The sequence below is a fragment of the Peromyscus californicus genome, unplaced genomic scaffold, assembly GCF_007827085.1.
Source record: "Peromyscus californicus insignis strain IS unplaced genomic scaffold, ASM782708v3 Scaffold_15__1_contigs__length_86483966, whole genome shotgun sequence".
In the NCBI taxonomy this organism is placed as follows: domain Eukaryota; kingdom Metazoa; phylum Chordata; class Mammalia; order Rodentia; family Cricetidae; genus Peromyscus; species Peromyscus californicus.
Window position 1 is genome coordinate 54,840,297 of NW_026294447.1, and position 15,395 is coordinate 54,855,691.

The window sequence follows — 15,395 nt, forward strand, 5'->3', positions numbered from 1 at the left end:
ATATAAGGTGACATCCCATTTACCTACTGGTTTTGCTTTCTTTTTATGTGAAAATAAATGAGTATGTGAGCTCCTTTCTGAGTTCAATGCTACTGTATCTGTGCCAGCCCAGACAGCCCTCCACTGCTCCACAGAAGCCGCAGGAGAGGCAAATACCAGGGTGGGGACTAACTCTCCTATCAAAGTACTTATCTCATACTTTGCCCCTTGAAATATGCAGCTAACATACAACTCCTACAGATTCTAAACCAGAAGTTAATTCCAGTGTATGCATTTAGCAAAATGAGTAGACTTCTTATAGTTAAAATGACATGTGATATATATTAGGTTCTATTTCATATTACCATTCCTGTGCTTTAACCTCTGATTAATAGCCTGTGTCTGCAGCATGGGGTTCTTGTGAGGCCCTTGTAGTCATTGCCACCTTCATGGTCAATGAGAGAGAGGGCTTTAAGATTTTTTTTTTAATAGAAATGCCTTAAAATTAGTTTGACATATATGGAATGTTAGATTTTATTTTTGTTTTAGATTGATATTTTGTTTGCAAGATTAGCACTGCAGACTATTCCAGAAGATTTGGACCTACGCGATGACAGTCTGCTTAAAAACCTAGATATAAGATGCATAAGAAGCCTTAATGGTATGTAAAAGCCTGCTTGCTTTTGTCGAGTTGGAGAGCTTTTTTTTTTTATTCAAATAGTAAATAACAGTTTTTAAAATGTATTCTTTGTAATAAAGGTGTTTGCAGCCAGTTATTATTGCATTATTAATGCATGATGAATATAATAAAACATTCTTTACCTGGTAGACTATAGAGCATTGTCTGGTAGTTTATTTGCTCACTGATGACCTTACAGTTTTTCCTGTTACTAATGGTATGTGAGTTCCTAAAAAGACTGACATCTATAATGTTGCTAGTAATTGAAGTTTTCCTGTGTAGTCTTCATTTATTTGCACTTGATAGTTACTTTATAATGTTATCAGATGAGTGAATAGGGTTTTCTCTTTAAAAAATGTTAGAATAGCTCATTACCAGTACTTTGGGACAAAGTGTTGGATGCTTAGATGAACTAACTCCTCAGGGCATCTGGACAGGAAAAGGCTCAGTTATGAGTTAAAAGTTTGAGCTTAGTCAGGCTACTACAATGTGTTAGTTTTGGTTCAGGATGATGCTTGGGACAGGAAATAACTACCTTATTTATTTCATGCCTTTTAGCTCTACTGAATCACATACTCATTCTGCCAAATAAGATTTTAATTTAAGGATAGTCTTAGAAATTGAGTGCCACTGTCCTAATACCTTTGATAGCTTAATGTTCTGTTTCTCTCACTCCTGTTAATCAGGTTGCAGGGTAACCGATGAGATTTTACATCTAGTACCAAACATTGACAACTTCAGGTTAACTCTGAGAGCCATCAAACTGTGGGCCAAACGTGAGTTCAGAATTTGTTGGCTAGCTTATTAAGAACATTCAAGCTCTTCATCAACACTAACTTATCTTTTTGCTTTTCCCTTATCAACAGGGCACAACATCTATTCCAATATATTAGGTTTCCTCGGTGGTGTTTCCTGGGCTATGCTAGTAGCAAGAACTTGCCAGCTTTATCCAAATGCAATAGCATCAACTCTTGTACATAAATTTTTCTTGGTATTTTCTAAATGGTATGTTTTTAGATTATATTACAATAAAATTGATTGTAGACACTGAAGTTTAGTCTTATTTCTATGACATTTCTACAGCTGGTTTCAGATTCCAATTTTAGTTTGTGGGCTGAGGGTGTAGCTCAGTGGTAGAGTGCTTGCCTGGCATATTCAAGGCCTTGTATTCAGTCACCATCCCGCCAAAAACCAAACCAATTTTAGTTCAAGATACAGATACCGTTTGGGAAGAGACATTGTCTATGAAAAGGCAAACCTAAACTCTGTTTCTTTTCCCTAGTTCTGCCAGGGTCATAAGGCAGATAAAACCTGTGCTACTTGCGTGAGCCTACCCTCCAAATAAACTCTGAACTTTAGCTACTATAATGTGTGCTGGCATCTGATGTGTTAATAGGTGGTTAGAACTTACACACACCACTTTTCATCCTGAATGCTTCTAAACCCATAGGCTGTTGTTTTTGTGATCACATTTTGCTTTTTACGTCCAGCTGTTCATTATCTTGGCAAAACCTTAAAGGTGTCACTTTTTATAAGAATTAAAAGCAATATGTTAAGTGACTGAAAAAAAAATGTAGTCTCTGAATTCTTTGAGACTTGTTGTTAGCCCAGGAGAGATTCATTAAAATTTCCTGATACAGGTATGCATGTTGATGAATTTTGATTTAAGAAAAGTCCAAGACACTGCCAATTTGTGGTGGTTACCTTGACCAAAAAATTGAGAGTTTTAATCATTATCTTAAAGAGATTTGTCTTCTATATTTCCAACTCCTTCCTTTCTTCCATGTGGAAAAAAATTGTTCTTTTGCAGTCACTTTGTAACAGACTCCGTGGATATGATTTATAACCACACTGGGTGCTTTCCAGTTTAGTTCTGGTGCTTTGCCTTTGTCACGTAAAGTGTGATAAGGTCAGAGACTTAGAACTTCTAAGGCAATACACAAACATTGTTAATAAGCTGGCTTGATTTATACTGAGGAAAACAAACATTTTTCATCTTTGATCTCTATAAGTGACTGAAGTAGCATTCATAGTATATGTATAGCAATACTGTATCATATAGAGTAAAATATGGGAAGCACTGTCCTTGTTGACTTTTGCCGTTTTTCCAAGCACTTTGACTGTAGTCAGAAGTAACTTCTCATATGGCCGCGGATGGAACTAGTGTGAAGACAGGGTTTTTCCCCCCTCTAAATGTAATTTTGTTAAAGGTTGAGGTGAACACATTAGATGTCTGAGATGGCACTTTTATTTGCATAGTGCTTTATCGATTCTCTGATGGCAGAGCAGGTGTTTACCATGAGTTTGAGAAAACCATTAAATAGTTAATTTTATGGAGGAATATTATGTCAACAGAAAGGAATGAGAGGCTATGGTGTATATGCCAAGTGAGTGAAGTAGGGTCACATTCACAAATGCTGTATGTTTAACAAAATACGTTTAGATGCTAATGTCCAGTAGTCTTATCAAGTGCTACAATCTTTTTGAACAGGGAATGGCCAAATCCAGTGCTATTGAAACAGCCTGAAGAATGCAATCTTAATTTGCCTGTGTGGGACCCAAGGGTTAGTGTATTATTTTTTCCCCTACAAATTCACACTGTTCAATAACAAAAGTCGCCTGCATAAACTTCCAGGAGGCCACCCAGTTCTTACAAATGAGTGGACACGCTCGCTCATAGTACTCTTGTAGATGACCTGCTCTCTATTGTGCCCTGGTGTGAGAAGTGTAATGATGTACCCTGTAAACCACATCTAATGTACACAGTGACACAGATATCACTAACAACTCATTCCATAGAGAACTATCTTTCTTGTAAGTCAAAGTTGTGTGGGTGTTTGTGCTTAAAAAATAAACAAATAAATAAATAAAAGGATACTAAAAATCCCTGTATATTTTTTATTATATCTAAGTATTTTGTTAAAATTGGCTTGTTGCAGAAAGCTCTTGCATAGTGTTTCTGTGTAGCAGATGGCTCCTAAGCACGATTGCAGCAACCGTGCTGTAATTGTAAAAACCTGTTTAGATGCTTTACAGATGCAGAAAGGTGTTGGCAATGGAAGAGCATCCATTTTGTTGAAGTTACAGAGAGCATTTACTGTTTATACTTTTTAGGTGTTAATAACATGAGCTGTATTAATTGATAAAAGGAATTAATTTGAATCAAAACCTTGTAGGTTTTTGAGGTAATTTTTAAAAATTAATTTGTTATTACAGTATCAAAGCCTGTTAGTTTGTTGGGCTCTGCCCCAAGCTGTGTGCTTTCAAGTTGCCTAAGCTTGAAAGTATTTAAGGGAGAGTGAGTTGTAGTTGCCTCTGTGGGGATGAGCTACTTAGTGTGCAGATGAACAGTCACTAAATCATCCTATTGCCTCACCAGCCCAGAGCTGTTCTACTCTGTGTTAATAAGCTTAAGCTTCTGATAGCTGAAAGGTTGGAAGGTCAGTCCCATCTTGTTTAAATGGAGTTTTATAAATAAGAACACTCAAAAGCGTAATTCTGCAGGCACCCTCATTTATGCTGCTGAATAAGGAAAAGCAGTAGATTTACAACTACATCTTTCTGTTTTGCTTTGTTTTTGCCCAGCAGGTGCATGCAGGCAGGTTGCAAGGTAGACATTGCCTCCAGCATGGGAACAGACTGTTGACTAGATCTTTCATTCTGTAAAAAGTCTCTATAGAACAGTCTCCTGACATGGTTTTTATTTCTCAACTCCAGCTATGAATGAAGTAAAATGTAATCATTGGTTCTGTTTAACAAGGGGTAAAAGTCCAAGTGTCTGTTGTATATATACTTGAAGAAACTGATTGGCTGTTGTTGTATGTAGGTAAACCCCAGTGATAGGTACCATCTTATGCCTATAATTACACCAGCATACCCACAGCAGAACTCCACGTACAATGTGTCCGTTTCAACACGGATGGTCATGGTTGAGGAGTTTAAACAAGGTAAGTGTTTCTGCTTCTGCTCTACTTTATACACAAAGGGTCTGCCTACTGTTGCAGACCCAACAGTTAGCTAGTTGTACAATTTAACTAAATTACCGAACTGGATTTGTGCATATATTTTGATTACATATTGCAGAGTAACTTAGCAGTGTTTTAAGCAGTTTACTATAACAGAATTGTTGGAAAATGAAGGTGCACTTAAAGACATGGACATTATGGCCTGGTTCAGGGCTGTATCAGAGCCTTGTAACATTAGAGCTGATGCCATTTTGTCTTCATGGGTAACACAAGGGATGAATGGGCTTTTTACACCCCTAGGAAAGAACTTGGAGTGTAGTTAGGGCCCAAAATTCTGCCTTTGAGAAGATCCTTGACTTTGGGCCCCATTTTATTATAAATTTTAAGATATTGCTAATTGGTACCTTAATTAGAAGATAGAAAAGGCAATGTACAGTCTTCAGCCTTAAGTTGACTACTCTTAACTTCATGCAAGAAAGCTTTTTAATGGGAAAGTCTTTTTGGCCTGTTAGAGATAGCAGTAATGTGTTTTAAAAAGGCAGAAACATGTGGAAGACTTTCTTTCTCAGGTAACTACTGTGCTTTGGTTTGAGCAAGCCTTCCTTTGAGCATGACATTTTATTAATAATGGCACTTTACCAGGAATGTGGTTCTCAGAAAATGCTCTAGTGCTTTTGAAATGTGTAAAAATGTGCTCTAAGGGTGTAAAATAAACCTTCCATTTGTTAATGTTTAAGATTATAGTGAATGCATGTGGTATGTTTATAATTATTTAAAATTCTAGATCGCCAGGTTGAAACACAAATATTCTAATATGTTTTTAATTTAGGTCTTGCTATCACAGATGAAATTTTGCTGAGTAAGGCAGAGTGGTCCAAACTTTTTGAAGCTCCAAACTTCTTTCAGAAGTACAAGTATGTATTTTAAGGCATGTCAGCCATGTTGCTCTTAAGTAGTGGTTTAACAGTGGCCTATGTGGTATCTTCTCTTGCCAGATTAGTGAACTTGGGAGTCTCTCCTCTGGTGTCTGTAGAGTTTTCCTTACTGTTGCAAAGGACTTAGGAGTTTTAGTCAACTATTGTTTTCCCCTTTATCAGTACAATGTGTTAGCCTTAGAGTTTTGTTGCTTGATTGACTTAGCATTCCTACTGTGTGTCAGCAGCTCAGTTCTAGGTGTCACTTGTCACCAGGACAGTCTGCACCTTAGCAAGCAGGTGAGCTTTTCACTATCTGATTTCTGTTCTCTCTCAAGAAACTTCTTACATTTAATTCCGACAACTTACCAGGGTATTTAAAACATGCACAGACCCAATAAAATGTCAGTGTTTGGCTGATTTAATGTTTCTAGTAATTAGTAGCACATCATTGACCTACTATTTCCCCTTTCAAAAAAAATGTCTGCAAACAGTTTTCTAACAATTTAAGTGGGTATAATTTTTATTAATGTCTTTAATACAATGCTTTAACACCTTAGAGGTTAAAAGCCTCGTGAATTGTGTTGTGTTGAAAAATGTAAGTTACAATAAATTTTAAAGAAATAACAAAAACCAAATATGGACTCGAACTTTTATTTGTCCTGGGCTAAAAAATTAGCAAACTCCCACTTAAATTTTTTGCTTTAATGCTTGAGACTTTCCTGACCATTTGATTTTGTGTTGGATTGTGTTTTGTTACAATAATTTAAGCAAAATTACTTTATACTTTTCCCAAATTAAAAGTAAGAATGATGACCTTCATGATGTCTCCGTGTTTTGTTTCTGTATTGCATGAGAAAGCAGTGATGGAGCCGGTTTAACTGTTGTGTCCGGGAGCACTGTGTTGTCAGTAAAAGTTGGAGAAGTAGCCTAGAACCGGAGTGCTTGTGTTTCATTGCTCATTCTCTAGATTCTACTGCACATTGGTAGATAATCCTGTTTTTTTAATGTCGAGGAAATGACCAATGAGCATTTAGCAGTTGTATGACAACACTTGAAAACTACCATACACGAGACAGTAACATCAAGAAAAGTAAGGCCTCAAAGACAGATACCAATGTTCCTCAGTTACCAAGTCTCAAACTTGAGCACTTCCTTTTCCTATCTCACATCCCTGATTACAAGAGCTGGAGAAAGGGGAGCTTCTGCTTTAGTAGCTTCTTGCTCTTTAGGAAAGGTGAATGCTATCGAGGAGTAGACTTTCACTCCGCCTTTTATACACTGCCGCTGCTACACTGTGGGAGAGCCAGTGGTGGTTTCTCAGCACACCCAAGTCTTTGCTCTAGCACCTGTAAGGTTTTAGCTGGCAAAAAGGTTATTAATACTGACACCCCAGGCAGTCAAACTTTTTTATTTAAAAAGACTAAAAAGAGGAAGATGTAGCAACACATTTCTTAAACAGAATTTTAAATCCTGAGTGTAAGATTTAACTGCTCTGCACAAACACACTGCTCAGACACACTGGCGACTGTCTTAGGCTCACAGAACTCACAGATTCTAGTTAGTAGTTTAAATGTGTCTTCATCTGAAACACCTGTTATGTATGCTGTAACCTGAAGTGGAGTTCGTAGTTTGCTGTAATTGGAAGTTGGTTGGGTTTGTGTGAAGCATGCCGTACTACCTTTCTTTATTTAGGATTTTAAATTGTGTGAAATACCTGTTATTCTTGGAAAGGGGGGGACCATAGAGATTTCAGTGGTCATAAATGTAAACTCATCCACTTTCATAGCAGGGGGCATCAGCCTGGAGAAAGGAGTGGCATTGTTCTGTAAATTTTCAAAGTTTTAAGAAACATTCTTTTTCTCTTTTAAGATTTTTAACCTGTTCATTAACAACAAATCCCGGACATTAGGAAATGTGAATAATGGTCATTTTCTTGGACATTAGGAAATGTGAATAATGATCATTTGAACAGGGAGAAATATACAGGGAAATAAGTGTAATGATATATATATATATAAAAATTTATCCTTACATTTGATTATAAAATCTGTGTTTGGTGGGGCACATGCGTTATCTCAGTACTTGGGAGGCGAAGGCAGGAGGACCAAGATTGAAGGCCAGCCTGAGCTTCGTAGCAAGTTCAAAATCAGCTTGGGATAGATACATGAACTCCCTCCCCCCTCAACAGAAAACCAGCAACACACCTTAAAATAGTGAACTGTAGTAATTCTTGGTTACGGATTTAAAGAGAACTATAAGGGTTTTGACTAAGGGATAGGTTTTTCTTCCAGTGCTTGGTATCTGAATTTTGATCTACCCAGGTAAAGTATTGAGATGAAATGCCCAAGAAACCTACTTACAAAATACTTTTTTGGCAAATAACTTTTATAATATAACAACTAAAGTATTTCTAGAACTTTTTATATAAGAAAACACCTGAATGAAGTACATCCTTAGTCCCCAGAACATTTTTACATAAATTTTAATTCATTTGGGATATCTCATATATGTGGAAACCTAAAATTTTAGGGAAAAGGTAATGACAATTACATGAACCTTAAATATTCCGTGGAGACATTGGAGCTAGCTGATGCCTGGCAGACACGAAGAGTATCATTTGGGGGGACAACAAAATAGTCTAGAAATCCATGTGGTCTGGAGGGACTTTGAGAATTAAAAATACTAGTTCTGGTTTTTTAAATCCAGAATTTGGAACTAGACCTGAGTTCAATTTACAGGACCCACATGACAGTTTACAGCTGTCTGTAGTAACAGTTTCAGGGGATCCGATGCCCTCTTCTGGTCTCTGTGGGTACTGCATGCGCACAGTGCATAGACATACATGCAGGCAAAATAACCCATACACATAAAATAAATAAAAATGTAGATTTTTTTTAGAAAATTAGAGATTTTTAGTTTCTTGGAGAAGTTATTGCATTTCTAGTGAATCGTGTAAAATACTTGCAGCTTATTTTAAACAAAATATAAAATTACTTTATATCATTTGTTGAAATATAGTTGCATATAAATTTATCCCCATATATCTTGTTATATTTACCTATATAAAAGTATGTACATGTCTAAATAATATACAGAGAAGAAACTTTATCCCCTCTTCATTGGATTTCCTGACTTGTCAAATTGAAGTGTAGGCTTCAAAATTTTGAGATTTGAATTGCCAACAAAATTATATTCAAATGGATTATATATTTTATATTTATAAATAGAAAGCATTGTGCTTCATCTTTTAATCTTTTATTGAAAACTCAGGTGATCAATAGGAATATTAATTTTCAGGGGAGTGAGGGGAAAAACTATTGTTGCTGGGTAAGTTGATGTGGCACTTGGGAGGTGGAGGTGAGAGTGCCTGTCCAGCCTGGGTAGTAAGAAGTCCAGCCTAACTGTGCTAAGATTGAACTAGAAAAGCTGTGCTGTATAAACCTTAGGCAGCTTGATGCTTGTGAGGTTCTGTGTGTGCCTGGGATTTAGACTTGGTTGTCCGCTCTGACAGCTGCTACACCTTGAGAACACTTGCATCTCCTCTTTTCCCATCATGAGGTCACCCTTTTGAATGGCTCAGTAACCCAGAAATGTGATTAAGCATGTCAGGATTTTGTTGGTTTGTATGATTCCTAGTTAGAGTTTCTCTGCACACAAAATGCATGAACTTTTAGTGTTTTTACATGACTCCTGACTATATGTATTTGGCTTGTTTTGAACTAATGCTGACCAAATGGGAAAGGAAGTACTCATTTCTGTGGGTGTGGACTACGTGACTCCATAGCTATGTGTATTTCATATATTCTGTAGACACTTCGTTCTGTGTGTCTTGGGCTTTTGTATGTTTTTATCTACTTGAGTTCATAAATTTCTGTTAATTCAGTTAATTTGACTACTTTTCCACAAAGAAAAATGCCATTCTGTTGTCCGGGTGGCACATAACTCTTAGAGCTGTGTTTAGAGTTGCAAAGTTGTGAAGAATTTGAACTGCCTTGTGCATTGATGGATTCTTCAAAGGCATATGGCTTAAGAAAGGTGCTTTAATTCATCCGACTGTAATATTCATGAGTTTGTTTGTTTTTTGGTAACTGGTTGATAGTGCAACTTTACTTGCAAAATGTGAACAAGAACCAGACTAGCCCATACTGGTACTCCTATCTAGTATCCACTAGGTAACAATGGCAGTTTGCTTTTTGAGGTAAAATTTTTGTTTGTTTTGGGTTTTTCAAGACAGGCTCTCTCTGTGTAGCTCTGGCTGTCCTGGATCTCGATCTGTAGACCAGACTGGCCTTGAACTCACAGAGACTCACCTACCTCTGCCTCCCGAGTGACGGGATTAAAGGCGTGCACCACCACACCCAGCTGAGGTAAAGTTTCATGTAAAACTCAGCTTGCAATACTTACAAGAGAAATATGCAATGTGGTTTATTCAATTATTAGTGCAAGAAAAAGGAATTTTCTACTAAGTTAGTTGTAATAGCTTTTAAAAGTCATAAGAGTAAATATTTACCCATGGTGGTATTTTTTTTTAAATAAAAACTTGGCATTCCTAGATTTTAAATGAGCCCTGATTTCTGAGTAGAAATCACTTTCTTTTCTCAGGGTAGCTGCATCTCTGTTGCAAGGGTTTAATACCATTGGTTTGGATAGGTGGAGGGCCTGGCTCCAGATCCAGTTAGATTGATAAATACACTTGATATTACCAGAAGCCTGGTGCATAATGTTATTTTGAAGTTAGCTTTTGTAGTATGTATACTATGTTTTTGTGTCAGAAACCCCTCCTTTATTTTTCTTTTTAGTTTCTATGAAAACATTTTCTTTCAGTAGATTGTTTTCCATGAGTGTTTTTGTTAATTTTATAGGTAGAACACTCTGCTGGAGTGTTGAACAAATTATCACTTAATGCTTTCTCAGCCTTGAAAATTCAGCTACTCTTTGGTAATTATTCATAGTTTGTTGTTGTAGAAAATCCAACTTACTAAAAGTGAAAACATGGAATTTAGTTTACGTGATTTTATGTGCACACTAATTACAAACTCCTTTGCTGAATGAATGTTGGTCTATAAATGTGAGGAAGCTTATTACGTTATGGTTATAAGATCCAGCACAAAGCACATAAATAAAATAAATAGCATGTTGTCTTTATCTTCAAAGGCATTATATTGTACTTCTAGCAAGTGCGCCCACGGAAAAGCAACGTCTGGAATGGTGAGTAGTAAGAGGAGGCTTTCCCCAAACGAATCTGATAGATAGCTCAGGGCACAGGCATGGGGGGCATCTGTTCCTAAAGAAGTCTGCACATTCACCTCGTCAGAAAGGCCCACAGCTCATTTCCTGACTGTACTTCAGTGTTGGCTTAGCTTGCTGGTATTTACTCCTGGGATACCTCTCGTAACTTTATAGTTTGATGAAGTTGCCTAGTTCTTTTGTTCATCCAGTGTGATGTTTTTTTGGTAGATCCTAAGTCTCTTAGTTTTGTCTTTAGAGGAATAGTTCGATCATTTGAACCGCTTTGGTATGTGTATTATATACAATATTTATATTACCTTCTTAAACGGAAACTTGATTTGCACATGAATTTTTTTTAATAGAATCTGTTGTTAATATTAATGACATTTGTCCAGGGTGGGCTTGGTGGAATCAAAAATCCGCATCCTGGTTGGAAGCTTGGAGAAGAATGAATTTATTACACTGGCGCATGTGAACCCCCAGTCATTTCCAGCCCCCAAAGAAAACCCTGACAAGTAAGCATGTTTCTAATTGAATCCCATTTCCCTATCCTTTCAACTTAGTTGTAGATGTGTTTATAGGCAGTTTGATTTTGATTTTGATTTTGATTTTTGAGACAGGGTCTTGCTTGTAGCCTAGACCAGCCTGGAACTTAGGATCCTCATGTCTCAACCTGGACCTTTGTGTGCTTACAGGTATATGACACCATTTCTGGCTATAGGGAGACTGTAGCTGGCTTTGCTATTTGCTGATGATATATCTGCAACTTGTTTTTGTTTGTTGGTTTGTTTTGGTAAAAATCCAGATATACTCTTGACTGTATATCTGAAGTTTGATTTTTAATTTGCTAACGTTCCTTTGCTTCTGGGTATAACTTTTGTAAAGGAATGTGCCTTAGTTGTCTTCCTCTTTCCTGGTTTATTATTTTTAGGTAGAGCATAAACCTTGCTGATTATTAATTTGGTATTTATATCAGTGTTTTTCCTGATCAGAAATATTATAGACTTTCCTGAAAAGAATTAGCACTGAAATGAATTTGTTTTCTCCAGTGATAGTTTCTGCTGATGAAGTGCCTTATCTAATTAGGTATTGATACATGTATCTATTACAATTTTGAATCTTTTTCAACATTCCTTCAGTTTTAGCCAATAGTTGTAGGCTGTTCTATCAAACATCTATAGTTGCTCTTTTTTTTTTTTTTTTTTTTAAAGATTTGTTTATTTATTATGTATACAGTGTTCTGTCTGCATGTATCCCTGCAGGCCAGAAGAGGGCACCAGATCTCATTACAGATGGTTGTGAGCCACCATGTGGTTGCTGGGAATTGAACTCAGGACCTCTGGAAGAGCAGCCAGTGCTCTTAACCGCTGAGCCATCTCTCCAGCTCCTATAGTTGCTCTTTTTTTTTTTAAGGGAATATATTTTGATTTAAACTCTTAAATACCTGATTCATGGTGGAATGTGGACCATTGCAAAGATTGGTAAATGTTTGAAAGCAGGCTCACCTTTTTGTTTAGGGTCTTAGAAGTCGTGATGCTTTCATTGGTGCTGGTTTACATTTGGAAGTTAGAACAGTTGAGTGATAAACTTTGAAGAAAGAGCGATCAGAAAGCACAGGTTAAGGGTCACTTGAGTTTGCTCTTAATTTAGAGTATTCTGATGAAATAAATTGATTTTTCTCCTTTGGATTCATATAAAGGAATTATTTGAATTTGGTTTTTGAGATAGGGTCTTGTATATAGCTCAGTCCAGCCTCAATCTGGTGGTCTTCCTGCCTCAGCTTCCAAAGTGCTAGCATTACAGGTATGTGTTAACGACACAGTGCTATTTAGAAAGTATGGATTTGAGGGGAGAGGACAGCTGGTATTTATGAGACAAGGACTCACTGTGTAGCCTTGGCTATTCTGGAACTCACTGTGTAGACCAGGCTGGCCTCAAACTCACCAAGATCTGCCTGCCTCTGTCTCGCAAGTGCTATGATTAAAGGTGTGCACCATCATGCCTGGCAGAAGTACAGGTTTTTATATGTAGAAAATCCTGGGGGTTTGTTGTTTTGTTGTCCCAGACTTTTCCAAAAAGCATGCTTCCTTCCTATACTCTTTTAAACACATTTAACAAATATGAATACCTTTAATACTTTAGACTCATTACAAACAACAAAAGTAAGAGTATAGTCTGGGAAGTTTGTTTGTGTAGTAATGGCTTAGATGACAGGTCGGGGGATAGGCATGTTTGATCGGGTTTTGTCTTAGAATTTCCCATACACCTCGCTTGCCTAAGTTGTCACCCCCGTTGACGGCCATGCTCTCCTGAATCCTAATGGCCTGTTGTAATGTTCTTTGCAGGGAAGAATTTCGCACAATGTGGGTGATTGGGTTAGTGTTTAAAAAAACTGAAAACTCTGAAAATCTCAGTGTCGACCTCACCTATGATATTCAGTCTTTCACAGATACAGGTATGTCTGCTTGAATAATGACCATTTAAATGTTTCTTGATGTACATAATTAGTAGTGCTCTTTCTAGTGAGTGAGTGAGTGTTGAACAATGACCATTAATGTAATCTTAATGGATTCAGTATGTAGTATAAATAACTTCCGTGTTGAGGTAGGCCTCAAAGTTTGGTAGGACCATTTTACATTTTATTTGGCCACAGTTCATTTGAGACAAGAAACAACCTACTTCAGTCATCTTGAAGCTTAGAAATTGATGAAGCTGAAATTTTGGTAACTTGAAGACATTTAATTTATGCTATATTAGATAAAGTGAGTATTAACTCATGGACAGGGAACTGGGTAATTATGTCTATAAATCAAGTGAGCTTGGATCCTTAGATAAAGATGAGATGCTTTAGTTAAAAGTCTTTAAGTGGTAGATAGTGTTGTCAAAATCTTCGTGATTGTGTGTAGAATACACAGCATTTCAAGGAATTTGTGAGCCCTGCAAGGACACCAGTACATCGTCCTCTTTCAAACATCCCCGAACATTTTCACTTTCCCCACTCAGTTTTCCTTTATGAAAATTGATTGAACTTTTAAAAAGGGACAGAGAAAAAAATGGAGACAATTGGTTCAAGAGTCACTTTGACACCAATTAACTGTAGTGAGGAGAGAGGTGATACTCTTTCCTGCTGTTTGACTTCCTGGAGTTTGGGTTGCTCGTGGTCACTGCCTATAAACAGTACATAGAGAACGTGGTGAAACTCATGTTCTGCTGTTCGGCTGGGAAGTGATGAGCCCTGTTCCCAGCAGAACCACATGCTGCATGCTACTCTCTCTCTAGTAGTTACTTAGCAGTCTGTGTGTGTGGAGTGCTGGGAGGGAGTATGCACGTTTCAAGGCATCAATTGACAGGACTGATTGACACACACTCTAAGAAAACAGAGAGCAAGTTCCCAGAGAGGGGACTATGCTACTGAGGGGCCACAGTCCTTTTATTACTGTTAAGTTCCTTGGTCTTGTCATGGGAATTGCATCAAGGTCCATTTCTTGAGAGATATGCAAACCTCTTCTTATCTAGTAAAAATTACAGTGTAAGTTGTTTTTGAGACTGGCTATTTGTGTAAGGTAGCCTGGCCACTAAGATCTGTGAGACACCATGGGTCCAGCGCACAATAGCCAGTCTCTCTTAAGTGTCTGTCCAGTTCATGCAGAAAGAAAGGCCAAGTCCTACTAGTAATTTATGGTACATTATCATCTTCTCCCTCCACCATCTGCATACTTGGGGACTAGAAAGGTATTAAAGTTGAGGAATAATGTTCCTGGCAGGGTCTAGAGCATAGTTTGGTACTTATATAGCAGTTTGCAAGCAAGGCTTGGTTTTTAGGCAGCAAAGGATACAAGCCAAATAGCTACAGCTAGTTAGAATCAGGGCTTTCTTCAAAAATATTTTGTGAGAATTTATGGGTATGGGTGTTTTGCATACATGTATATATGTGCACTTTGTGTGCCTGGTGCCTGCAAAGGCCAGAAGAGGATGTCAGAGCCCCTGAAACAATTATGGATGGTTTTAAGCTGCTGGGTGGGTACTGGGAACTGCTGAGCCATTTCTCCAGCCCCAGAATGTTTCCTAGCTGAGTCTTGCTGGCAGTCTTAGAAAAGCTCTGCGTTAGGAATTTAGGGGTTTGCAGGTGAGGAGTATGACCTTAACCATGTCCTCTTCCCCCTTGGCTTCTGTGGTTCCTGCTTAGGGTGTGTGGTGCTTGGGATTTTTCTTCCTAAAATATTATTGGTCCCAGGTACTATCAGTTCATCCTTGCACCAAAGTCATTTAGTTTTTGGCACAGGGTTTTGCTTTGTAGCTTAGGTTGTCCTAGGACTAAACCGGTGCCGTATTTCTGTCCATCCCCTGTTCCTCCTTTCTTCGTAGTCCTTCTCTCCACCTGACTGAACAGCCTGCCTTAACCCTGTTCTCTGCTCCCCACTGCGTTCTGCAGCTTACTTGTACTGTTCCTGCTATCTCAGCTGCTACAACAGTTTCGAGTTGTGCAACCAGTGCTTGCTGGACCACCTGACTGAATTTCTCCCTTTTTCTTACATAGCCCAGACTGCCCTTGAACTTGTTAAGTAGTTTGGGGGTACCTTCCGTTTGGATCCTCCTGCCTTCATGACTAAGTGTTGGTTTACAGGT

The 15,395-nt window shown here is 37.8% G+C and overlaps 1 protein-coding gene across 2 annotated transcripts in view; it reads left to right on the forward strand.

Annotated features, from left to right (window-relative positions):
* Nucleotides 1-15,395, forward strand: part of Papola (poly(A) polymerase alpha) — a 54,185-nt gene that overhangs the window by 23,237 nt on the left and 15,553 nt on the right. For both annotated transcript variants that reach the window (XM_052738904.1, XM_052738905.1), the window contains exons 7-15: nucleotides 529-640; nucleotides 1,345-1,434; nucleotides 1,525-1,663; nucleotides 3,150-3,222; nucleotides 4,485-4,605; nucleotides 5,453-5,537; nucleotides 10,695-10,748; nucleotides 11,165-11,284; nucleotides 13,115-13,224. In XM_052738904.1, the coding sequence (XP_052594864.1) occupies nucleotides 529-640; nucleotides 1,345-1,434; nucleotides 1,525-1,663; nucleotides 3,150-3,222; nucleotides 4,485-4,605; nucleotides 5,453-5,537; nucleotides 10,695-10,748; nucleotides 11,165-11,284; nucleotides 13,115-13,224 (904 nt within the window). The remainder of the gene's footprint in view (nucleotides 1-528; nucleotides 641-1,344; nucleotides 1,435-1,524; nucleotides 1,664-3,149; nucleotides 3,223-4,484; nucleotides 4,606-5,452; nucleotides 5,538-10,694; nucleotides 10,749-11,164; nucleotides 11,285-13,114; nucleotides 13,225-15,395) is intronic.